The sequence below is a fragment of the Dipteris shenzhenensis genome, chromosome 3, assembly GCF_047967505.1.
Source record: "Dipteris shenzhenensis isolate YYH24624 ecotype China chromosome 3, Dip_SZ_1.0, whole genome shotgun sequence".
NCBI lineage: Eukaryota > Viridiplantae > Streptophyta > Polypodiopsida > Gleicheniales > Dipteridaceae > Dipteris > Dipteris shenzhenensis.
Genome location: NC_141598.1, coordinates 15,807,903 through 15,835,445, shown reverse-complemented (window position 1 = coordinate 15,835,445; position 27,543 = coordinate 15,807,903). Strand labels below are relative to the sequence as shown.

General features: G+C 43.0%; 1 protein-coding gene across 2 annotated transcripts in view; it reads right to left on the bottom strand.

The window, feature by feature from the left end:
* The window catches only part of RAD51C (RAS associated with diabetes protein 51C), an 83,086-nt gene that overhangs the window by 28,647 nt on the left and 26,896 nt on the right, over positions 1 to 27,543 (bottom strand). Inside the window, exon 4 of one of the 2 annotated variants that reach the window (XM_087372484.1) lies at positions 4,180 to 4,314. The exons of the other annotated variant lie outside the window; for it this stretch is intronic. Coding sequence (XP_087228610.1) covers positions 4,180 to 4,314 — 135 coding nt within the window. The remainder of the gene's footprint in view (positions 1 to 4,179; positions 4,315 to 27,543) is intronic. 2 annotated transcript variants of the gene reach the window in all.

Sequence of the window (27,543 nt, the reverse complement as noted above, 5' to 3'; positions counted from 1 at the left end):
CTAGCTGCATTCACTTGCATCGAATAATCAGGATGAGGAGAAAAGAGATGCTGAAAATGACTAGAGCATTGCGATTCCAATTCTGATTTGGAGGTGGTCCAAGTGCCATCATCCTGCTTGATCCTGCAAATATCCTCCTTTCGTCGATCCGCATGCAAACTTTTAAAGAAGGCCTTGGAGGAGCAACCCTTATCCAAAAGGGGTTTCATGCGAGCTCGGATTTGCCACTTCTTTAATTTGCGAAGATCATTTTGATGGATGATATGAACCGCATAAGCCCAAGAATCCTGTTCAGATGAAGTGAGCTGCCTATAAGAGCTGATTACATCCATTTGTTGCTTGTGAGATTGAGCCCATTTCAGCTTAAGCCTGAGGTTCTCCATGTGACTCTGTCCATAATCTTGAATAACAGCCTGCAGGCGATGTGCAAGAAAATCCATATCCTCCTGAGCATGTAAGAGGAGGGGGCAGACAGCCACTCTCACCATATTCTGGAATTGTTGATGAAGCAAATAAGCACTGTTAATATGGAGTAGACGACGACCAAAAAAAGGCATATCATCTGTCAACCGTGCTATAGATAATGTCAAGCATACTGGAAAGTGATCAGACAGCAAGAGGGAATGATCAACCCATAATGCACATGTAAAAGTAGCATACTATTGAGCATGCAACAAATACCATCTGTCAAGTCGAGCCCAATAATGAGTGAAGGCATTATGACGGTATGTATAACCCATATCTCCATCCCTTGTTGAGAGCCACAAATCTTCTGCATGCAAGGAAGAAAGCATATCCTCCCAATGTCGAAGCTCAGTGGGGATCATGTGAGATCGGTGAGTGGTGTTGTCTTGCATGGCAGGCGAGTTATTAAAGTCCCCACACAAAAAAGCATTAGACAGCCATGGATATTGCTTGAGGGAGGCCCACATTTGAGCTCTTATTGCAGAAGTTTGAGAGGCATAAACCGATGCTATTTCATAAAGATCGGCATGACAGATGCATCTGATTACCATCCATCGACCCTGGGGGTCATTGTAAGCAACCGTGGGCTGCATATCATGTTTCACCAGCATGCATACCCCCGAAAAGTGCATTGTACCAGCATAAAAGATGTCATAACCAGCAAAGTGGCCTTGCTGGCCAGCCAAGAAGTGTTGATTATGTTCCTGTAAGGAAATAACATCAGGGTGCATTCTATGTACATAGTGCCAAAAAAGTCCCCACTTGTTGACACTACAAAGACCTTGGACATTATATGTAATGCAAGTAATTGAAGCAGACATGAGAGATATATACAACCGAACCGAAAAACACAGTAAAGGTAAAAGATGTCAGGCATCAGCCATGACATCGACATCCACCTGGCCTTTTGGATCAACAGCTCTATCGTCCTCATCATTGTCACATACAGGAATGCCCTTCTTGAGCAAAACAATCTCTTCCTCCTCCTTGGAAGCATGGCCTTGTCAAATTGATCCCAAAAAAAAGGTTGTGTGAGACCATGGCTGATTGGCAGCCCATTTCTCTTATGCTGGTCATTTACAAACTCATTGCCAAGATGATTGTCCATCGGGTTCGATTTATCCTTGCAGGCAGGACTTCATCCTAGGCAGTATGGGTTTGTTCCCAGAAGGCAGATTACTGACAATATCTCCAATGTTTTGCTTGCAATTGAGTATGCCAAATATTCTAAACAAGATGTTCTCATTCTGCAAGTGGACATTGCGAAAGCATTTGATACTGTCCATTGGGATTTTATTTCTCAGACTATGCATAGATTGGGATTTGGTCCTCGGCTGGTTCATGTTATTTACTGGTTGTATTCTCATGCCACTGCGCAATGTCTGCTTGGCAGTGGGTTGTCAAGGACATGGACTATGACCCGCTCAGTGAGACAGGGATGTCCTCTTAGTGCGCTACTGTATGCCATTGCTACTCATCCGTTATTGTTGCATATGGGCCATCTTGCAGATACTGGGCAGCTTCATGGCTTGCAAATTCCAGGTGCACAGCCATTTCTCGCACAGGCATATGCTGATGATTCATATTTTATGCCCAAGAATTCTCAACGTGACCTCTCTCATTTGATGCATACTTTGGATGATTTTGGCCTAGCTGCTGGCCTGCATATCAATTTTCAGAAATCGAATCTTCTAGCTTTGAAAGAAGCTGATTGGCATGCACTTCTATGGCCAGGCCACATTATATCTTCCCATACCATTGTGCGGCATTTAGGGTATCCCATTGGCTGGAATATTACCCCTCAACAACAGCTTAAATGGGTGCTTCAAAAGATTAACAAGAAGCTGGAATATTGGCACTTGCCAACTTGACCTTTACATGTTCGACTTCGGAAAGTGCAATCTATCATTATGGCATATGTGCAATTTTATTTGCCTCTTCTTCACTCGTCTTTAAGCATTTGGCTTCCTATATGTCCCAGGCTATGGAGATACTTTGGAAAAGAGCACTATGATTTCTGATTTTTTTCAGCGAAAACAACCATGGGCTATTATATTAGCAGCTATGTGTGGAAACATGAAGTCTCATGCACATGGGGATTGGATTACAGATCACTGGGAAGCAGTAATGACTACATTTCAGGGGAAAATTCCTCGCTGTCCTGTTTCTACTGCTTTTACTCATGATTGGAAGAGAATTCTCTCTTCCGCTAAATGGTCACGTGCTTCCTCTCATCATGGTAATTGTCTTCGTTTGGAAAGTATCCATTGGAGCAAGGTATTTGATTCGCCACTTGCTTTGTAGGCACCTATTAAAGCATATAATCTTATGAAATTGGGCATAAGATTTGTTGGAGATGTGGTGGATCAACATGGTTATGTGCTCTCATTTCCACAAGCTTGCAGGACATTCCCCTTGGGTCTGCATCATAGGCCCATTTGGAGGCTACTTACATCTATGTTGCAACCTTTTGTTCCTATTCCTCCGTTGTTTGTACGGGACAGATTACTAGACTGGAATCTGGCTTCCTTGTCTCCTGCTACCCGTTCACTTTCAATGCATAATTTGACATCCTCGATGGTGTACAGATTTCTTCTTCCACCGCCATGGATTGATAAGCATGCCAACACTCATTGGAATTTGGATAGGCCTTTATCTTGGTGGCAATCAAAACTCAAGAAATTTTGGAAAGCTAAATTGCCATTGAAACAAAGGCTTTTCTTTTGGAGATGTATAGTGGGAGCTTTTTCCATTGGGGTGAAATTGGAAGCACGCCGTATTGCTTCCTCTTCCTACCCCCGTTGCTCTCATCATCGTAAGACAGTTCCCCATTTGTTATGGTCTTGCCCGCACTCTCGGATATTGATCACTCATGTTTCTCATTTGCTGCGGCTTCGATTTCCCTCTATCAGATTCGGGAAAGGAGAAGCTGGCTGCACCCAAGGAGCTGGAGAGGTTCTGCTGCATCAACCAAAAGGAGGGAGAAGAAAAGTGACGAATTTTCATGTAGGGAATGAAGGGGAGAGGCCTTCTTTCATAGGCTCAACCCCCCCCAGGCCCAGAGTGGAAGGTGGACACTTGTCCCAGATTTCTCATGGGCTGCAGTCCCAAACAGGACAACCCACAACCTGCCCCAAATCTACCAAATTTGGGGCTAGACACTTGGCCTACATGCCTTGCCACCTGCCATGCATGCTGCCACATGTGTGGGATAGGTGGATTGACCTGCCAGCTCAGATTCCATGTGGCAGTCTGCCACGTGTCACTCCCAAAAACCCTAAAATTTCAAAGTTGTCAGAATTCAATTCTGATCACACCCACGGGTTCCTAACAGCTTGGACTATCTACTGATGTACTCTAAGGTCATAATTGAGCCATACTAAGCTCATTTGTTTGTCGTCTTATCTTGTATCTCCATTACTCTTGGCATACTCCCAGGCCCACACCCAAAGCTCAGGGAACATTCTCTTGAATGGTTCCTAGGTCAATATGCAATCTGTGCATTTGATTGGTCCCATGTTTGGGTACTCAGGTGGGGTGTGGTTTCCGGATATCCCTCTCAAAGAGAGGTCATCACTCTTGTGGGTCACTAATGCCCATAACCCCAAGCAAGGGGGTCCCACCCTCAAATGCTAGACCTAGTCCCCATTGACCGTAACTGAACAGTAGGAATTCTTAATAAGCATACTATTGAAAAACAAAAAGAAATATTACCAAGCAAGTGGATAGATGTTGTTGAAGCAGGATGACAGGGTATCAAAAGCTTTAGCAATATCCACTTGCAATAAGAGAACATCTTGCTCAATGTACTTTGCATACTCAATCCCACATAAGCATTGGTAATATTATCTATAAAACATCTACGAGAGGAATCAAATCGTGCTGCAAGATGTAAACTCTCATGCAAAAAAACTTTGATACAAGTCACTATCATGTTGGCAGCCTACTTGTAGATGAAAAGCATGTGTAATAAGCCTCCAACCTACAAAAGACTAACACAAATGTTCCTTGGGAAATAATGTTATCCAGTCTTTCTTCCAACTAACTGGCATTTGTTCAGTCTCCCAAGCATGATTAACCATAAATAATAGTGTAGGTGAAATGACATCAAGAAAGAACTCCACTGTAAGACCATCCTAGCGCGAGGATTTCCGCATGATCTGATGGCATCTTTCAACTCTCTATCCTTGAAAGAAACTTCAAGTTGCATAGCCTATAGAGGAGAGAGAGTTGGAGTGACATGTTGAAGTTCCTGATGAGCAGACACCACAACATGTGACGGAGAAACAACATTCCCAAAATATTAAGCAAAGTGACTAACACCCGCCGTAGCAAGTTGTGCCCCTGAATCGGTCCAGTTTACCATCCACACTTTAACTGTGCAAATAAAACTACTTCTCAAACTTCCTACAGTCATTACATTGTTAGAAATGTCTATAACCTCAACATGAGATAATTTTCAAAATTGACCGATGTCTGTAAGTCTTAACAAATGCTTGCTACACACACATACATACTTCTTTTTTTGTGAAATCCATATTTATTTATATACAAGAAGCAATTTCCAAAGAGGGAACTTGCTACTACAAACATCAAAAGATTACAATATAGGACAAGTAGTATTGAGGAATCTATCTGACGAGCACTAAGGCAATCATTTAATGATTACTAAGGCAATCATTTAATGATTGCCTTAGTGACATCTGGAAATAGGAAAACTTGAAAAAAGTTGAATCTCCGAAGACTATGATTTATGTCCTTCCATAGAGTCTAGAGACCACAATCGAACCCATGTGAAGAAAAGATGAAACTCTAGCGTTGGTGGATAAATATCAAATATCCAGAAGAGCTTGCTAAAGGAAGCAATACGGAATCTAGTGAAGGAAAAAGAGAGATGGAGAGCAAGCCACACAAAACGTCTGAATCGAAGAGATGAAAGAAACATACAAAAGAGAAGGTTTTGTCTAAGTGACAAAACCTTATCCTATCCACTAACCATAGTTAGGGATCCTAACTATGGTTAGGGGAAAAAACCTCTAATGAGGAAAAAGTGCCCCTAACTCACTTATTGACTATACATTGGTCACTGCCATGAATTATGGCCATAATTCCAACACCCCCCTGCATTGCCAATGTGATGATGTACAAGAAAAGGATCAATCACCAAAACGAGATAAGTTCAAGGCATTGCGAAATGCCTCAAACTTCTCACATGGAAGTGCTTTGGTGAAGATGTTTACAACATTGTCATGTGTAGAGATATAGATCATATTGATCTCCCATGCATGTAACTTCACTCTGACATGATGATAATGAACCTCAATGTGCTTCGTGCGAGCATGAAACACAGGATTCTTTGCAAGTGCTATAGCACTCTGACTATCAGTGAGAATTGGGGAAGCACCCTCCAATGATAGATGAAGATCAGCAAAAAAGCGACATAGCCAGACACATTCAACTGTTGCTGTGAAAGCTGCCATGTACTCAGCTTCACATGAGGAAGTAGCCACAATAGATTGTTTCTTACTGAGCCAAGAAATGCAAGCATGTCCCAAAAAGAAACAATTACCATTTGTGGACTGCCTAGTGTCATAATCTCTAGCCGAATCTGAGTCACTGTAAGCTTGCATTATCAAGTCACCCCCCTAGGAAACATCAAGCCATAAGACTTTGTGCCTTGCAAGGAACGAAAGATGTGTTTTACAGCTTGCCAATGTGTTGTCTTTGGGCTGTGCATATATCTGCTCACCTGTGATACTGCAAACTGAATATCAAGCCGTGTATTGCACAAATAAATGAGGCATTGAAAAGCCTGGCTGTAGAGTGTGGCATCTATTGATTCACCTACATCATACATAGTAAGCTTCAGGCCTCGCTCCATGGGAGTGGTTGTAGGCTTGCAACCTTGCATGTTGAACTGATTCAAGAGCTTTTGCACATACTTGGATTGAGACATAATAATGCCACGTCTCTCTTGTATAAACTGGATCCCCAACTAAAAATGTAACATGCCCAAATCTGACATGTCAAATGTAATTTTCCATTCAGCTTTGAAATCTGCAATTTTTTCTCCATGTGAGCAGCATGTCATCTACATAAAGAATGATGACCAAAATATCCCCCTCATCCCTCTTGATATAGAGGGTACTTTCAGTTGGACTAGTATGAAGCCACATGCTGGTCAAAAAGGCATCAATCTAGGAGTACCATGCACGTGGGGCTTGTTTCAGCCCATACAAAGCTTTATTCAGCTTGCAAACTTTATGTGCATTACCCGAAATTTCAAAGCAAGGAGGTTGTTTGACTTAAACCTCTTCTAACAAGTCTCCATTAAGAAAAGTTGTTTTTATATCCAACTGATGAACATTCCAATCAAAATGTGCAGCCATAGCAATAATTGATCTAATAGTGGTCATCCTGGAAGTAGAAGCGAATGTCTCCTCATAATCAATGCCCTTCTTCAGAGCATAGCCTTTTGCAACCAGCCATGCCTTGTACATGTCAATGGATCCACCTGACTTTCTTTTTACTTTGAAAACCCATCTGGTACCTATGACATTCTTTCCTGGTGGCAAATCCACAAGATTCCAAGTATGATTTTTCTCAATGGACTGCAACTGATCTTGCATGGCATGCATCCAATGCACATTGCCCTTAGCTTCTTCAAAAGTATCAAGCTCTTCCTCATCAAGAAGAGTACCTGCATAAGCTGATTCAACAGAAAAAGCCCCCCCTTCGTGCCTTGCTGTACTACGAGTTATAATAGGAGCATCAAGCCTACTCTCCCTAAGAGTTTGGAGCAACCAATTGGGAAGAAATTTGGCTGCGTGTATTTCTGTAATCTCTTGCCTAACAACATCTTCCACTGCCTATGGAAGAACTAAATCAGCCGGTCATTGAATCGGGGCATGTGGAACAGGAGGAACTTGCTGTAAATTCTGATTTCCGGCAAGGATGTCAGATGCGGAACCCAAAGCAATGGGTGTTCATCCCTCGAAAACATCATCTGATATAGAAGAAGCTAGCTGTCACCACAATGTAAATATCCTAAGTCAAAGTACAATTGACCATTTATCTGATCATAATTAAAGAGTTTTCATATGTGTTAATTATGGTCAAAGAGTTCTTTTAATGGTCAAAGAATTGACTACGGTCAAAGATACTTGACTCTGGTCAAGTAAACCTGACTTCGGTCGAGGAGACTTGGTTTATTACCAAGACGGTTAACTGCGGTTAACTAGAGAACCACAGAGCTGACTACGGTCAGAGAGTGTTGACTTCGATCAACAAGACTTGGCATGCACCAAGAGGATTAACTACGGTTAACCAAGATGTGCCAACTTCGGTTGGAGAGACTTGATTATAATTAAGGCGCCTCGACCCTTGGTCAAATCCCCTTAATCATAATCAAGAGTGTTGACTCTGGTCAACCAGAGAATAAATATATTTATATTATTTTTTTTGTTATATGTGCACATGTGTTCAGTGGGGACGCCCACCGTGACTCGAATTAGTCCACAATGTGTTATTTGCACGCAAAGCGCTAACAATTAATGGGAGCCATGGTGGTGCGCTTTAATTAATTGTTGGAAGTACTAGGAAGGGTTATTTTCCTAAGCGCTACAGAGCCTAACAAGCATCTAGGAGGAGGTTCGCGTGACCAAGTGCTTCGAAGACTCCAGAGTTGCCCTTACTGGCGTGTAGTAGAACTTAGTCTAGATTTTAGACAAGTGACATGTTGCCAATTTGAAATGAGCTTGAAGCTCTTATAATATTGATTCACGTTGGATTTTTTATCAAACAGCTCCACGCTGAACACTTTGTAACAAATTCTCTCTTCAAGAAAAAAAATACCTTCAGGGGGGTCCAGCCCGACATGTTGGCCTGGGCCCTAGCTGTGTGTAGAGAGAGGGAGAAAGAGAGAGAGAGAGAGAGAGAGAGAGAGAGAGAGAGAGAGAGCTCTTATGAGAGTGTTTCTACAGTAAATTATGAGCATGAGGTTCCATGAGAGAGCTAACGATTGCACTGGTATCAGAGCCCGGCTATACTGTCTTTTTAAACATTGACAATCCAGGGAATTAGCATTCCGATACGTGATGATGGCGCACGATATTTGAGCTTGCGCATAAGATTGGCGTACGAGAAGCTTAATAGTCTGTTCTCCTCATGCTAGTTCCTAGGTGATATGCCAGCTGAAGGAAAAAGATAGAGGCTGTGATGAAATGAGGCGATGACAGGCAACAGGGAGCTCTAGCGTTTGGGCAATTTTCATGCATAAATCCTACGCTAGGTGACAAGTTAGCGATGAAATCATCTCGTTGAGCAAAGCCTACACTTGAACGCTCATGGTGAGGCAACGCAAGCCCATGTTCATCATCCGAGAAAGATTCTGACAGAAGACTCGCAAGGTCCATTTTGCCAAGGGGCAGATAAGCGGGGGAAAATCCTACGGAATAACTTCACGCACAGAGACGGATACGGGTCTTCCACATCTTAGCGCAATTGATTCGACGGCGATCTCTCCGCGATTACCTTCACCTTTGCTAATATGTTCACGCAGGCGCATGTTGAGAGTGCCAGACAGAGAAGCTGACGTGGCGGCCACACGTGTGACCTGATGCGTGGCAATGATGTGTCAAGTTGACACGTGGCAAGTGACAGGGCAATGAGGACACCACTTGATGTGGCAGTACATGTGGCAACCAGCTCAGATGCTGACGTGGCACTGACATGTGGCAGACAGGTGGCTAACTCGTGGTTAGTGTAACTCTGGTTAGCTGGACTTTGGTCAGAGGTCCAATTAGTTGGCCTAAATAAACTAGACTAGTTAGTGGAACCAGGTTTGACCAACTAACCTTGGTTCTAGCTAACCATACCATGGCTGGTTAACTAGACTACAGGTGGGTTGAGAACCAACCAGACTAGAATAGAACCAGTTTGGTCAGTTTGACCAAATAGTAACTATCTAGTCACAGACTAACCAAACTAGAGCCAATCAATCAAGTTAGTGTAACCGACCGGTTACCCATCCAGTTATTGTTCCCAAAAAAAAAAAAAAGATAGTAGCAAGGACAATTCTGGCAATCAATTTTCACCTGTCTGTCAGACTTTTAACTAACCTTGGTTCTAGCTAACCATACCATGGCTGGTTAACTAGACTACAGGTGGGTTGAGAACCAACCAGACTAGAATAGAACCAGTTTGGTCAGTTTGACCAAATAGTAACTATCTAGTCACAAACTAACCAAACTAGAGCCAATCAATCAAGTTAGTGTAACCGACCGGTTACCCATCCAGTTATTGTTCCCAAAAAAAAAAAAAAAAAAAGGATAGTAGCAAGGACAATTCTGGCAATCAATTTTCACCTGTCTGTCAGACTTTTAATGTCAGAAAAGCAGCAGAAAAGCAAAGAAATTAGAGATTTGCAGAAAAGAGAAAATGCATGCCTTTGTGCACTGGAAAGATGAATCAAATGCATTCTGAGTGCTTTTTGCAGCAGCCAGAAAAGGGGCAATACAGTCGTTGATGCTTTGGCCACTTTGTGGGTATATGCTTTGAATTGACAGCCCATTACTGGCACAAGTTGTGAATGCAAGACCCCTCTTGTTGAGGTATTTTCTCTCTGAAAAGCAAAGGCTGAGTGCATCAGTTGCTTACACAGTGTGTGTGAGAGAGTTGCAGATCTCACACAAGTTGCAGAGATGGCTTCACAGCAACATGCCCAATCATCCCATGAGGGAATGGCAGAGTCTAACCAGGTACAGCAGGCTGAAGCTTTACAGATAAACAAAGAGAACGCCTACAGAGAGTTGATTACTCAGTTGGGAGAGGCAACAAGCGATCCCTTGTTTCGCAGGATGGTACAACCTCTTTTTGAGGGAAAGCCAAAGAAGCCTCCCTCTGGAGCAGATCAGGAAGAAGTGGTGGTGAGCAAAAAGAGGAAAAGTGCAGGTTCTCTTCCCAAGCAAAAGGCGGCAAAGAGGGGCATGTGGCTGCCAAGTGCCCAGAAAAGCCTTCAACTTCAAAGGGAAAAGAGGCAGAGAAGCCACGGGGACTGCAAAAGTCAATGGCAAGAAGAATTCGTGACATATTGGGTCATGTTTCAAACCCAGAAGAACGAGAATTGCTGCTATCATGGGGCAAAGTCAGAGACCAGCAAGCGCTGATTTTATTTGATCCAGGGGCTACTGATAACTTCATATCAGAGAACCTAGCCCTGAGGCTGGGAATAAAGACGGAGGAGTTGGGCAGGGCTTTGGATGCCGATCAGATGTTATGTGGGAACCTTGTGCCAGTCACTCCCTTGATAGGGAAGCTCCATCTTCATGTACAAAGTTATGTGGATCAGGAAGACTTCTTCATTTCTCCACTAAAACATTCTTTGCAACTATCACCCAATAGGCCCCCATACAGAGTTAGTGCAACTCAGCGAGGAGATTATGACTCAGGTGCAGGACTTGTTGTCCAAGGGGCTGATTCAGTCCCTTTTGTTCCCTTGTACTTCTAGTACAAAAGAAAGATGCCTCATTCCGTATGTGCGTCGATTACCACGCACTGAACAAAATGACCATCAAGAATAGATTCCCTATTCCGCGCATTGATGATGTGCTGGATCATTTAAATGGAGCTTCAATTTTCAGCAGGATAGACTCAAAGAGTGGCTATCACCGAGTGAGGATACAGCCTCAGAATGTGCACAAGACAATGTTCCGCACTACTTTTGGGTTGTATGAATATCTGGTGATGCCTTTTGGACTGACAAATGCTCCAGCTACTTTCAATAGGATGATGGATCGTATCTTCTGACCCTATAGACAGTTCACTGGTACATTCTTCGATGACATAATTGTCTTTTCTAAGTCCGAAGAAGAGCACAAGGAACATCTTGCTATAGTGTTTTAAGAGCTGAGAAATCCTCAGCTCTATGCAAATAGCAAGAAAAATGAATTCTTCCTTGAAGAAATCCATTACTTGGGGCTATAATATCCAAAGATGGGATACGGATGGATCCGGCAAAGATCCGTGCCATTCAGGAATAGCCAAAGCTGAAAATTGTGCATGAAGTTCAAAGCTTTCTAGGCCTGTGTTCTTACTACAAAAGATTTATCATGCATTTTGCGGATATAGCCGCTCCACTCCACGATCTTACTAAGAAAAATGCAGCTTTCAAAATGGGGAATTCCTCAAAAGACAGCCTTCACCACACTCAAAGAGAGGCTGACCACAGAGCCAATCTTAATAGTTCCAGATTTGTATCAACCATATGATGTGGATTGTGATGCTTGTGGAGAATGTGTTGGGGCTGGCCGCTGCATTGCATCAAAATGGTCATGTAGTGGCCTATGAGAGCAAGAGACTCCGAGATGCAGAGAGATATCTAGGAATCTACGATAAAGAGTTATTGGCTATAATTCATGCCATCCATACATGGAAGCATTATCTTTTGAGTACAAATTTTATAATTAAGACACATTACCAAAGTCTGAGATACTTTTTGACTCAGACTAAGCTTTTCAACAAGCATATGAAATGGGCAAATATGCTGTCAATGTATCATTTTCAGTTTGTCCATACTCCAGGAGTTCGGAACAAAGTAGCCGATGCTTTGTCTCGAAGACCTCAGGTCAACAATGTGACTATTGCTTATCATCAAGACTTGGAAGATATGAGAGAGCAATATGCAAATGATGCAAATTTTGGTGAGATTTTACAGCAAATGTAAGAGGGGCAGTCCACCACTCACTATTCCCTGAAAGATGGGTATTTAATGAAAGATGACTGCCTATGCATCACCCAAGAGATGAGGAAAAAGATTTTGGAGGAATGCCATGCATCTCCCTATGCTAGACATAGAGGAATTACAGCAACAACTCAAGCACTAGAGAGGTATTTCTTTTGGCCAGGGATGCGGAAAGATATACATCAGTTTGTTATTGAATACCTTGCGTGTCCGAAAGTGAAGTATGATAGACGGAAGGCACCTGGCCTACTTATGCCTCTTCCCATGCCTCAAGCACCGCAGGAAAGTACTGCAATGGACTTCATTTTTGATTTGCCAAGAGCAAAGTCAAGGAATGATGGGATTTGGACTATCATTAATAGATTCAGCAAGCAAGCTCTTTTCATTCCGGTTCGCAAAACCATAAAGGCAAATCATATGGCAAGCTTTTCATGGCACAGATCTTTAAGCACCATGGTATGCCTAAGTCCATTGTCAATGATCGAGATCCCAGAATGACCAGTCTATTCTGGAGAGCTTTATTTGATAATATGGGGACGAATCTGAATTTTTCTTCTTCTTTTCATCCCCAAACAGATGGTCAAAGTGAAGTAGCAAATTCTACAGCATTGGATATGCTGAAATGCTACGTGGGTGACCAAGGTTCAGACTGGGAAAAGTACCTACCATTGGTAGAGTTTTCTTACAATAATACAGTACACATCTCTACAGGGAAAGCCCCCTTTGAGGTCATTTATGGGAATGTGATTCTACCACCTATCCTGAGAACCAAGGATGAAATATTTACAGCTGATCAGTTTGTGAGAGACCTCCAGACCGCTTACAACTAAGTCCGGACAGCAATTGAAAGATCTCAAGAGAAGTATAAAAGAGCTGCAAATAAGCATAGGAGACAATTAAATCTCAAGGAAGGGGATTGGGTACTTTTAAAGTTCGAGAAAGCAAGGCTCCGCAAGTTTAAAGGCAAACAGAAAGTGTATGCAAAGTTATCTTCCAAATATTATGGCCCTTTCAAGGTTATACAAAGAATAAATGAGGTTGCATACAGGTTGGCATTGCCAGAGCATTGGAGGATTCACAATGCCTTTCATGTGAGTCTTCTAAAGAAATTCCAGGGGCCAGAGCCTATAGAGCAAGTATCAAAGGATCCACCAGAAGTGGATGAGCTAGAGGAGGTCCTTCAGCCAGAGCAGATCGTGTACCATACTGTACGCAAAGACCCTCGGGGCAAGGAATTTTACAGGTACCTTGTAAAATTCAAGAATTATACGGCATTGGATGCCAAGTGGATGGATTAAGACATGTTGTTCGATCATCCACAGCTTTTGGATGTTTACATGGAAGCTTTTCAGTTGAGGTCAACTGAATAGAAGCCGAGGGGATGTCACCAAAATGTAAATATCCTAAGTCAAAGTACAGTTGACCATTTATCTGATCATAATTAAAGAGTTTTCATATGTGTTAATTATGGTCAAAGAGTTCTTTTAATGGTCAAAGAATTGACTACGGTCAAAGATACTTAACTCTGGTCAAGTAAGCCTGACTTTGGTCAGGGAGATTTGGTTTATTACCAAAAGGGTTAACTGCGGTTAACTAGAGAACCATAGAGCTGACTATGATTAGAGAGTGTTGACTTCCATACATGCATGCACCAAGAGGATTAACTATGGTTAACCAAGATGTGCCAACTTCGGTTGAAGAGACTTGATTATAATTAAGGCGCCTCGACCCTTGGTCAAAGCCCCTTAATCATAATCAAGAGTGTTGACTCCGGTCAACCAGAGAGTATTTATTTATTTATTTAGTTATTTATTTTTATTTTTTCTTTTTTTGGAGGAGGTTATATGTGCACATGAGTTCAGTGGGGACGCCCACCGTGACTCAAATTAGTCCACAATGTGTTATTTGCATGCAAAGCGCTAACAATTAATAGGTGCCATGGTAATGCGCTTTAATTAATTGTTGCAAGTACTAGGAAGGGTTATTTTCCTAAGCGCTACAGAGCCTAACAAGCATCTAGGAGGAGGTTCGCGTGACCAAGTGCTTCGAAGACTCCAGAGTTGCCCTTAGTGGCGTGTAATAGAACTTAGTCTAGATTTTAGACAAGTGGCATGTTGCCAATTGGAAATGAGCTTGAAGCTCTTATAATATTGATTCATGTTGGATTTTTTATTAAACAGCTCCACGCTGAACACTTTGTAACAGATTCTCTCTTCAAGAAAAAAATACCTTCGGGGGGGTCCAGCCTGACATGTTGTCCTGGGCCCTAGCTGTGTGTGTAGAGAGAGAGAGAGAGAGAGCTCTTATGAGAGTGTTTCTGCAGTAAATTATGAGCGTGAGGTTCCATGAGAGAGCTAGCGATTGCACTAGCACAGTAAATTCAGCTTGTGTATGTGCTGAATTTTCAGAAAAGATTACATCTTTGCTAACAAAAATCTTGCGTGAAGCAACATTATAGAGACCGCAACCTGCGCTCTCTGCATTATACCCAACAAATATGCATTTCAGTGAGTTGCTTGACAACTTACGTCGAAAATCAACAGGCACATGGGCATATGCAACACATCCAAAGACACGAAAAATGTTCCACTGAAGGCTTTTTCCCATGCCATACTTCATAAGGAGTCTTTGCTTTCAAAGCCTTAGTGGGAGCCTGATTCAAAACATAGTTGGCACACATGAGACCCTCAAGCCAAAACCTATGAGGTAACGTTTTGCTTGAGAGCATGCATCTATCCATCTCCATAAGAGTTCTTCTCTTCCGCTAAGCTTTGCCATTTTGCTAAGGGGTAAGCTTCACTGTAAGCAGATGTGTGATGCCTTTCTCTTTCAAATAAGCCTCGAATTCATGAGACATATACCCCCCCGCCTCTATCTGTGTGTAGAATCAGAACCGTTGATAGGACAAAATCTGTATCAAGTTTTTGAGCATTGTATATAGCTGTAGGTAGGCACATACTTGTACACATCTAGGATAGGTGTGGGCTTTTGGCATTTGTGGATTTTTCTTTCACAAGCATGATGGACTAATGTATAGTTTTTTGAGACAATAAAGTATGTTTTGCAGGGACTTCATGGGAAATGATGAAATGCAATGTGGTTGTACCAGACTTCCAGAGCAAGGGTGTCCAGTGTGTGGTCAAGTGAAATGTTTTTGGGGTCATGTAAAGTCAAGTCATGAAGGGTTTTTTTATATTTTCCTGAGTCAATGTGCACTTGCATGTTACGGGAATTTGACATGTTTCAGTGCCCACGTCAAGGGGCTTTTCATGTGTGTGTACGAGGGTGCATGCAAGCTTTAATGTGCATGCTAATGTGTGTGGGAATTGTGTGACTAAAGGTCCAAAATGTGCATTTAATGTGCCTTCGGGGATATTTGCATTTCTTAAATGGGAGAGTGGTAAAATGTCACCGATGAGGTGGCAAATTAGGCTGAGGTGGCTAGACTGATTGGGAAGGCATCCTGCACTTGCAAGGTGGCTACGTGAAAGGATGAAGCGGAGCTTCTGGATTGTGAGCTAGAGCTACGTGAAGATGGTGGCTGGGAGTTGATTGGGGACGCTGCAAGGATCTTACATTGCACTTGACGAAGGCTTCTTGAAGAGTTAGGGGGGAATGACCAAATCGATGGCAGAGACTCATAGTGGAACGGAGGTTGCGTGAGAACAAGAAAAACCTGTGCGTGAGGAAGGTGAGTGACGGGCTCTAGAAATGGGACCTTCTCCGACTACGGGAGCCCATGAGTCCCATGGCTTGTGTGATGACGGGAGGTTTGCTCTGTTGGCTACCTTCACGTAAAGGTGAAAAAATGAAGTGTGTAAGATCTATTGAAAGTGTCGACAACGGCTGCTTTTGAGAGACTGGAATACGCTGTCTGTGGAGATCGTGTGCACCAGGTCCAGGTGAGAAGCTGCTGTGACGATTACAAGATAGTTGATCGTTAGTTGCATGTGAGCTAGAAGCTTGTTCGGAGAGTGCAAGCTTGTAAGTGACGAACGAGTCACTAACTGTTGCTTTGGCTGGAGTTCTTGATACGGGCCAGGATCATCATGCTAAGGAGGGCATATGATTAGAGGTTAGGCTGCCGTATTAGAAGAGAGCTATGGATGCTGAGGCTTGATGACAGAGAAGGCCATACTATGGCGTCGCTACTATGCAAGCGTGAAGGAGAAGAGAGATGCAGGTGCTCTGTGAGCAAGTACAGGAGCTGTGAGGCAGTTACCTTTGCATGGAGGACCTTGGGCGACAGGGAAGGTGATGTTGTGGTGCTATCTTGATCATATGCCAAGCTACAAGCTGCCTACTCTTGTTGGGAGCCTAAGAGACGGGCTGTTTGCTTTTGCAGGAGTCTTGGGGTGCTTGGCTGTGAATCTCGACTGCAAATTTGGAGTAGACAGATTCTGAATGCTCCGTGATGATAACAGAGGCCGTGTTGCTGGTTTTCTCCACATGAAGGAGATGTTGTGGTGCAGTTATGACTACGTAAAGAGTTACGAGCTGTTGTCCTTGATGGAAGCTTAGGAGTTTTAGCTGTGGGTTCATAGTATTCTGAGGCTGACTGTTCTCTGATTTTTGGGGGGAAGTTCAGTTCTAAGTTTATCTGCTTCGGGCTGTGTAGTCTTTTGGCTCTCTTTGAGTCTGTGTGATCCATGTTCAGTCAGTTTTTTTGTGGGGGTTTGTCTCGGTGCCTAGTACAAAGACACATACTCTAGAATCTGGTTCATAAGCTCATCATCTACGAGCCCACATTGTAGCTGATCCCTATGAAGTCTCAACTATATGACGTGGTGAAGTACATAATTCCTGGTTGTCTTTCTTTTTTTTCCTTACATCTTTTTGGCGATCCTACTCGGGACAGGAGGAGTTTTGAATTGAGATTGGGTACTCAAGACAAAACGGCCCAGAAGAATTGGCTGGGAAATGTTGCTTGAATTTCTGTGTGGTTAGGGACTGAAACTATGAAGACAAAGCCTCACATGAGAGTGATTCATTGTGAGTTATGTGGGGAGTGTGGACACAGGAGAGATAGATGCCTTGATGTTGAACTTCGAGTGATACGTCTCCGTGCTAAGGTTTAAAAGGCTTTGAAAGTAATTGCTCTTAGGAAGAAGAATGCCAGTCAAATGCAGGGTAAGTTTTCATCAGTAGAGTGATTATTTTTGTTTTTTTCTCTCCAGAAGAGGTTGGGTGGTATTTCTGGTTGGAAGTGTGTTTGAGATAAGTTAGTCAAGAGGAGAGATGGCTCATGAATTTCCTCGATTTCACGGGCTGCCCAATGAAGACCCAGAGAGGTTTTTAGAGTGCTTGGAGTTCACAGCTCTTATTAAAGACAGGAATGCTCCAGAAGTCCTTCTTCAGATTCTATCCTTTTGTCTCTTGGGAGAAGCGAGAACTTGGCTGCAGACTTTCTCCGCAAGGATGCGTGATGATCAGGGTGCTCACAGAAACCGAACTTATCCAGAGGTGAGGACAGCTTTCCTGGACAGGTTTATGTGTGTTAGAGATCCTGATGGCATTTGGAGAGAGCTATGTTTATTGCAGCAATAGCCGACTCAATTAGTGGATGAGTATGTTGGTAAGTTCACTCTGTTGTGGAATAAATGGCAGGTGGCCTTATTACCTGAAGTTCCTCCTAGAGTCATAAAAAAGGATAGGTCTGTTGCTGGTTTGAAGCCGAAGATTAGGATAAAGATTGAATGTAAAGAGCTGGTCACTTATGAGGATGCTCTCAGGGTAGCAAAAGAGAAGGAGAGGAAGCAGATAAGATTGTCACAAATGATGCAGGAGATGCCAATGGTTCAGCATGTGCCTGAAATTATCTCTCATGTGAAGCCAGAAATACAGAAACCAGAAGTCAGGAAGGAGGAGAATATAAAAGAAGAAATTCATGAAATGTCGGAGCTTATGAAGAGTTTGAGTTTGAATTTGATGAACGGAAGGGGAAGAGGTAGATCATCGGGTGGTTATGGCAGAGACAGCATGCCTTCTTCAAATAATTCAGGCCCGTGGCAAGCAGGACGAGGTCAAGGGTCATTTGCACCTTGTGTCCAGTGCTTTAATTGTGGAGAGTGGGGACATTACAGCACACACTGTGATAAGCCTCCTCATGCTGGAGGTGATGTTGATCCATTGCCAACAGGGTTAAATAATAGGGTGAATGATCATAGTGTAGAAGTAAAAGATGCACGTCAGCCTAGTACCTCTGGAATCCATAAAGCCACTGCGGAAGAGAAAGGGAAAGGTAAGGCAGTTACATTTGGCTTGTTGGAGTTGGAGGAAGTTAAAGATGTCATGCCATTAGGGAAGAGAGATAGAGAAGAGGAGGTTGGTCCGAGTGTAAAGAAAGGGAAGCACACTGAGGAGATGATGACCTACCAAAAGAAGAAGAGCAGGAAGCCCAGAAGGAAGTACAGAACTGCAGATTATCCCATGGGGAAGGAGCAAGGAGATTATGATTTGGTGGAAGATCTTTCAGCGAGGAAACCAGACAATACATTTGCCCAAATGATTGGTCTATGCCCAAAGCTTAAAAAGAATGGAGGCGGGCTGCAAATCCAACAAAGAGGAACTCTCATAACGGTACAATTAAGCTGATGTCTGTCTCAGAGTTGCCAGATCTTTTACCCGATGTAGAAGCCTAGCATAAAGGAAAGGGTTTTGGAGAGGCCTATATAGATGGGGGTGCACAGATTTATGTGATTACTCAAGCTTGTGTGGAGAGATTAGGACTTAAGATATCCCGCTCCTCTAGTTATCGCATCAGAATGGCAAACCACTCTAAGGTGAAGACTTTAGGGATAGTACCTGGCCTGGAGGTTGAGGCATTCAGTGTTTCATGTTGAGTGGATTGTCATGTGATGCATGCAGGGTTGGGAGCCTATCCTTTGATTCTTGGAAGGCTGTGGTTGAGGAAGGTAGGTGCAATTCAGAATTGGCAGAAAGGAATCTTTTCTGTACATACGAATGGGAAGAAATTTAATTTCAATATGGTAAGCAAGGCTGAAGTTTCAAATTTAGCAAGTGAAGAGGAAGAGAGAAGTGAAACCTGCAGTGAGAATGAGAGCTCGGTGACTTCAAAAAGTGATGAAGGAACAATAGCATTGGTGGATTTGGTAGATGAGGATTCATAGGTGGATTTTGTGAGGGCAGCAGGGTTCGGTGAGGAAGAGGTGGATAGGTTTGAGGTTATCAAGGATTTAATGCAGCCCAAATGTTCTCAAGAATCAACCCAAGTGTTGATTGAGCAATCATTGAATCTTGATCTCAATGTTGAGGAGAAAGAAGAATATTTGAAGATGTTGCAGAAATACCCAATTTGTTTATCACATCTTATGAGGAGATCAGGGGATTTAAAGGGAAGCCTCTGAGGATTGAGCTGAAGGAAGGTACCAAACCTGTTTTTCAGAAAATAAGAAGATTAAGCCCGGAACAGAGAGATGTGCTGAAGAAAGAGGTAGATAAGCTTCTCAAGGCAGGAGTAATTTATCCTGTCGTTCACTCTGATTGGATAAGTCTTGTGGTCATAGTGCCAAAAGGTGTGGACAAATGGAGAATCTGTGTCGATTACAAGCCTTTGAATGCAATGACAAAGAGAAACCACTATCCTCTGCCTTTTTTGGATGTTATTCTTGATAAAGTGGCGGGTCATGAAATGTACAGCTTGTGTGACGGATATTCAGGGTACTTCCAGATAGCCATAGCCCAAGAAGATCAAATCAAGACTATCTTCATTACCCCTTGGGGCTGTTTTTGTTACAGGAAAATGCCTTTTGGAGTTACCAACGGCCCCTCGCACTATCATGAGAATTCAGATATGATTTTATCACCTTTTCTAAGTGTTTATTGATGACATCTGTGTGTACAGTGGAAGAAGGGAGCACTGTGGCAAGTTGGATCAGGTATTTTATGAGATTGATAATAATGGTGGTCAATTAAATCCTAAGAAGTTAGCTCAGACCAACATTAAAATATTGGGGTATATTGTATCTGAGAATGGGATTGAGCCCAGATCCAAGTAAAGTAAAAGCTTTAGTTATGCTGTCCTCTCCTGAGAATACCAAGCAGTTGCATACCTTTCTCCAGAAGGTGAAGTATCTATCAAGATTTATTCATATGTTATCTCAGATTTTGTATCCTCTTCAGCAGGTGGTAAAATCTGAGAATCTGAAATGGACGACAGAGAGTGAAGAGGTGTTTGAGGCAATTAAGGAATCCTTGACTCATATTTCAAGTGTAAAGCCACCAAATTATTCCAAGACTTTTTATGTGAATCCGTCTGTAGGACCAGATGCTATTGGTGCTATTCTTTTGTAGCAGGGAGAGGGTTCCAGATATATGAGGCCAGTCTATTATGCCAGCAGGGTGAAGAGTGAAGTAGAAAGGAAGTATTCAGCGGCTGAATTGGTCCTGGCTAGCCTCTTGTATGCTTGTAGGAGATTTCGGTCTTATCTATTGTCCAGACCTTGTGGTTCTCACCTCATGTTCACTACTGCCTCATATGTTGAATAGTACAAACATCTCCAGGAGCATGATTAAATGGATAGTAGAGTTAGAGGAGTACTCTTTTACCTTCTTGGTTGAGAACTCTACCAGAGCTTCCTTGGCTGATCTCCTCACCTATAAGGAAGGACCTATTTTAGTTGAAGATGTGGAGAAGAACACTAACATGAATGAAGAAAAAGTACTAGAGGATGCATTTGTTTTACACTTTGATGGATCTTACAAAAAAAGTTTAAATAAAAGTACAGGAGGGATTGTCATTTATGATCCTGGAGGAAAGGAGATTCGGAAAATGGGAATTCAGCTCGAAGCCAGCAGTAATAATGAAGCTGAATATGCAGCCCTCTTCAAAGGTTTGAAAGTATGCATTAGTCTAGGTATTAAGAGACTCATGATTAAGGGAGATGCTCTGTTGGTTGTGAAGCAAATTTTAGGTGTCTGGAAGGTTAAGCATGTTCATTTGAAGAGATGGATAAGCGCGGTGAAGAAACTCTTAAATCAATTGGATGCCTACACACTCCAGCATATTGAAAGAGGTAAGAATGTAAATGCACATGATGATGCGCAGGAAATTATAGCAGCTTATGTTGATGCAGTAGGAGTACAGGAGCCCTTATACAAAGGAAGGGAGATATCAGCTTATGAGGAAAGTTTCATGTTAACTGGTAAAGTGCCTGAAGAAGTTCCAAAACAAAGAAAATACAGATTTATTAAAAGCTGTACTTATTATTGTCTGATAGATGATGATCTTTACATGAAAGGGACTGATCTGGTGCTCAAAAGAATTCCCTGGCATGAGGAAGTTTTTCATATTCTAAAAGCTAATCATGAGGGAGTATGTGGAGGACATTTTGCTTTCAAAATCATGCTGAGGAAAATACTTATAGAAGGGTATGTGTGGCCATCCCTCCAGAGAGACATAAGACATTGGTGCAGGTCATGCCTACAGTGTCAGCAGATGAGTAAGAGGAATATCATGCTTGCTTATAATATTTTTGAGAAATGGGGAATAGATGCCATCGGTCCTCTACCCATGACAGCCAGGAGAAATTGTTATGTGCTAATAACTGTGGATTATTTGACGAGATGGGCTGAAGCACGAGCAGTATGCGCTGTCAATGCAAAATCTATATGTAAATTTGTGTATGAGGATATTTGCTGTAGATTTGGTGTGCCACTGGAGTTGCTTTCTGATAGAGGTCCAGGTTTCAAGAGTGAACTGATGGATTTATTATGTGGAAAGCTGAAGATTAAACATAGATATGCAAGTCCCTATTATCTTCAATGTAATGGGATGAATGAAAAATTTAATGATGTGTGTACTAATATCATGGGAAAGATCATAAGAACACATGAGAAGGAGTGGGACCTTGCTTTGCACTGGGCTTTACGCTTACAGAGTTGCAGTAAAAGAAGGCACCCAGTTTTCACCATTTCATCTTGTTTACGGGAAAGAAGCTCTATTACCCTTGGAAGTAGAAATTCCTGCATTACAGATGTTAATGAAGATAAAAGAGGATTCAAATTCTACTTTCCAGAACCGGTTATTGGATTTGCAGGAAGCACAACTAGATAGACAAAATGCGGTCGAACATTATGCTTTAATTCAAGAGGAGAATCAGAAGAGAGCAAACAGGAAATTCGGGGATAAGAAAATCAAGGAGGGTGATATAGTTTTGAGATACAACAGTAATCTGGATTCTACCTTCAAGAAGAAATTTGTGACCAAATGGGATGGACCTTTTCGTGTGACGAAGAAATCCAAAAATGGCTAATATCAACTTGAGAATTTGGATGGTCAGCAGCATAAGAATAAAGTCAATGGCTTCAAACTAAAGAAATACTTTCATAGGATCATGAGCGTGGGCGGCTGTGGACCTACTATGATGAGACCGGACAAGCCGGAAGACCTCATGGATGAGGATATCTCTGAAGAAATGCAAATCTTATATACCTCTAACTGCAAGACATCAATGTCTGCAGACTTGGGGATGGACAAAATGATAGGACAAAATATGTATCAAGTTTTTGAGCACTGTACATAGCTGTAGGTAGGCACATACTTGTACACATCTAGGGTAGGTGTGGGCTTTTGGCATTTGTGGATTTTTCTTTCACAAGCATGATGGACTAATGTATATTTTTTTGAGACAATAAAGTACGTTTTGTAGGGACTTCATGGGAAATGATGAAATGCAATGTGGTTGTACCAGACTTCCAGAGAGCAAGGGTGTCCAGTGTGTGGTCAAGTGAAATGTTTTTGGGGTCATGTAAAGTCAAGTCATGAAGGGTTTTTTTAGATTTTCTTGAGTCAAAGTGCACTTGCATGCTACGGGAATTTGACATGTTTTGGTGCCCCCATCAAGGGGCTTTTCATGTGTGTGTACGGGGGTGCATGCAAGCTTTAATGTGCATGGTAATGTGTGTGGAAATTGTGTGACTATAGGTCCAAAATGTGCATTTAATGTGCCTTGGGGGAATATTTGCATTTTTTTAATGGGAGAGTGGTAAAATGTCACCGATGAGGTGGCAAATTAGGCTGAGGTGGCTGGACTGATTGGGAAGGCATCCTGCACTTGCAAGGTGGCTACGTGAAAGGATGAAGCGGAGATTCTGGACTATGAGCTGGAGCTACGTGAAGATGGGGGCTGGGAGTTGATTGGGGACACTGGAAGGATCTTACATTGCACTTGACGAAGGCTTCTTGAAGAGTTGGGGGGGAACGACCAGATCGACGGCAGAGACTCGTAGTGGAACGGAGGTTGTGTGAGAACAAGAAAATCGTGTGTGTGAGGAAGGTGAGTGACACGCTCTAGAAATGGGAGCTTCTCCGACTACGGAAGTCCATGAGTCCCATGGCTTGTGTGATGATGGGAGGTTTGCTCTGTTGGCTACCTTCACGTAAAGGTGGAAGAATGAAGTACGTAAGATCTATTGAAAGTGTCAACAACGGCTGCTTTTGAGAGGCTGGAATACGCTGTCTGTGGAGATCGTGTGCACCAGGTCTAGGGGAGAAGCTGCTGTGACGATGGATTTCCTGATACAAGATAGTTGATCGTTAGTTGCATGTGAGCTAGAAGCTTGTTCAGAGAGTGCAAGCTTGCAAGTGACGAACGAGTCACTGACTGTTGCTTTGGCTGGAGTTCTTGATACGGGCCAGGATCATCATGCTAAGGAGGGCATATGATTAGAGGTTAGGCTGCCGTATTTGAAGAGAGCTATGGATGCTGAGGCTTGATGATAGAGAAGGCCATACTATGGCGTCGCTACTATGCAAGCGTGAAGGAGAAGAGAGATGCAGGTGCTCTGTGAGCAAGTACAAGAGCTGTGAGGCAGTTACCTTTGCATGGAGGACCTTGGGCGACAAGGAAGGTGATGTTGTGGTGCTATCTTGATCATATGCCAAGCTACGAGCTGCCTACTCTTGTTGGGAGCCTAAGAGACGGGCTGTTTGCTTTTGCAGGAGTCTTGGGGTGCTTGGCTGTGAATCTCGACTGCAAATTTGGAGTAGACAGATTCTGAATGCTCCGTGATGATAACAGAGGCCGTGTTGCTGGTTTTCTCCACATGAAGGAGATGTTGTGGTGCAGTTATGACTACGTAAAGAGTTACGAGCTGTTGTCCTTGATGGAAGCTTAGGAGTTTTAGCTGTGGGTTCATAGTATTCTGAGGCTGACTGTTCTCTGATTTTTGGGGGGAAGTTCAGTTCTAAGTTTATCTGCTTCGGGCTGTGTAGTCTTTTGGCTCTCTTTGAGTCTGTGTGATCCATGTTCAGTCAGTTTTTTTGTGGGGGTTTGTCTCGGTGCCTAGTACAAAGACACATACTCTGGAATCTGGTTCATAAGCTCATCATCTACAAGCCCACATTGTAGCTGATCCCTATGAAGTCTCAGCTATATGACGTGGTGAAGTACATAATTCCTGGTTGTCTTTCTTTTTTTTCCTTATCACCGTGAGGCCTGTTTCATTCTCAACCTTTGCCACAAAGTGTTGAAAATTCTTAAACACATGTAATTTTTCCTTTAAACCATAGACCCAAGTGTAGTTTGAGTAGTCATCATCAATAAATGTGACATAGAAACTTGAGCATCTTCCCAAGTATGCACCCTTCACAGACATGAGGGGGAGGTGACACCAAAGGATACAAAACATCAGCCATAGAAGATTTTTCAAGTGTCATCAAGCTGTCATAACTGATATGCTCATATCTAGCATGCCATAACGCCTAGCAACAGTGCGAGAAGAAACTACAAGTGCATCATCAGAGCTTTTCTCAAAAACATCAAGCTGAAAAAGACCACGAAACAACCTGCCAGATAGTCTCAAGGCATAATCATCTTCCCTATCTCGGACTGTACACTTGTCATCTTCAAAGACAACCTGAAATCCTCTTTTATTAGAGAGGACACTGAAAGCAAATTCTTCTTGATTCCAAGTACATAAAGCACATCATGAATTCGGAAACTTGTGCCATCTGTGGCTGTAAGTACAATCTCACCAATACCACAAACTGAATAAGAAGAATCATTTGCACAAGACACCCTTTTTCCAACGGGTGATGGATGCAAGAATCAAACAAACACTTCCTGGAAGTGATATGTCTGGTGGCACCACTATCAATGTACGAATTAATCAATGTCTCATTGACATTGAAAACACATGAATCCTTAGAAGAATCATAACTACAAGTCAGGAAAGCATAACAATCATCCTCAAATGTGGCTGTAGTATCCGGAGCAGCCACCTAAAAGTCAGAAATGCAAGTCAAAAAGGCATACTCTTCTTCCACTAAGTTGGCTGAAGCATCACCACCGTCGTGTGAATGAGGAGCTGAATCTATGACAGCCAAACTTGAATTCTTTTTCTTTTCCTTGGCAATTCTTTTCTTGCATTCTCCTATGTCATGACTTGGCAATTCTCTTTCTTTTCCTTGGTAATTCTTTTCTTGCATTCTCCTATGTCCCTTTTTTTTTTCAAGAAAGAGACTTCTATTAAGTAAGAGAAAAAACCCGCGAGAGCAAGCTCACAAAGCGGAATACATCATGAAATCATGAGGATAAATAAAACCCCCTCAGAGTGAGGTGGAAAACAACCAGGGCTGAGGCTGAAAGTGCCACCTCAACCCTGTAGTAGTCTCAGAGAAGAAAGGAGAATCCTTTCATTCCCTGAAGAAAGAAGCCCTCCTAGTTGAGGCTGCACGGGAGTCTTCCTGCATACTCATCCATACGGCCATCAAAGTATGTACGGTGTCTGTCCAGACTGTCCAGATACTAGCCAATGTGTGCGAGGGATGAACCTGAGTATTCTCCAAAGCCTCTTTGCATCTGGCTCTCCAAATATGCCAAGATGCTGTGCTCGCTAGAATCTCCCACAGAGGCATGTACAGCTGTTAAAGGAAGGTGTGGGACCACATCCAACGAACAGGACTCAATGTGATGACGTCGAACCGAAATGGCCCGAGAGGAGTCAAATCTCTCATAGAATACCTGAGGCTCTGTAAGAGAAAGCCAAGCCACTGAGCCCCATGTCATAAAGAATGGAGAGTGGGCAAAGTGACTGAAAATCCTGGCTACCCCCATCCAAATCATCCTCGCCTGTCTGCAATCCCATAAGCAATGCTGAATAGTCTCCGAAGCAGAGAGGCAATGAGGGCAAGTAGGGTCGGCTCCGAACCTGGATCTCAAAAGGTTCACTGCAATCCCACCATGGATAGAGAGCCAAAAGAAGATAGTGATCTTCCTATTCCTGTGGGATTTCCAGAAGCACCTCTGCAGATCCGCAGTGATATCAAATGTCTCCCAATGAAGAACTCTGGAAGGTCTCCAACCTCTACTACTGATCTGAAATCTCCTGGCATTACTGACCATGTAACAAAAGAAGGGGATGCTCTTCTCTCGATGCCCTAGGTCAATCCACTCCCACTCTCCGGGGTCCCACTACAAATACCTGATGGGAACTCCCCCATAGAGCCAAAGCCTCCAAGACCCGGTGGAGAGTAGCCGGGGGTCTGGGTCTAGGAACCACTCTGAATCTGATCCCTGCACCAAAAGACCTACAACCCCGATAGGCTGAAAAGCAGACTCAAGCAAGATGTCCTCTGTGGACCTGAGCAATCTGCCACCATCATGCACACTAAAAACTAAAGCATCCTCCTGTGCATCTCGAAAGGCCAAAACCTAAAGCGGAACACCACCTCTCGTAAAAGTACCTGCCCAAGTGGAGCAAGTTAGTGGCATATCATCTGTGTCTACCCGAACCTCTGGAAGGGCTGCCTCAATCTACAAGATCCTCCCTGCACTCCCTCTGAGATGTCATGTCAACCTTGATTTGGTCTCCTCTGGAAGCCTGCGGAAAGCTTTCCAAGACCCCATATATGATGCAGGTCCCCTCTCCCACCTGGACCACTGCATGTAGAGTGAGGCACCCAGTGGTCTGCCATGATCATCTAAAATACTGTCAATCCACATGATGGGTTGCCTATCAATCTCTTCACGAGAGAAAGGAGGAATCCTCCGAAGAGTGCTCCTGAAACTGGCCCAAGCTTTCAGAATGACAACCATGAGAGGGAACGAAGGTGATCTGAGGTGTGCTGTGGTGAAGATCCACCTAATACTGCTCATCCAGTCTCCTCCTGAAGAAGGTGTGCACCTCTGTATGCTGCTAATAAGAAATTCCTTCCACGGTTCTTGCCCTGGCATAAGTTCCCGCACCAACATCTTGCATAGTAAAGCTCTGCACTCTAAATCTGGATCAATAATATTGAGACCCCCTTCCTATGTAGGGAGGATGAGGGTCTCCCAAGCCACCCTGGCTAAGACATTTGCTGTGCCATCAAGCCC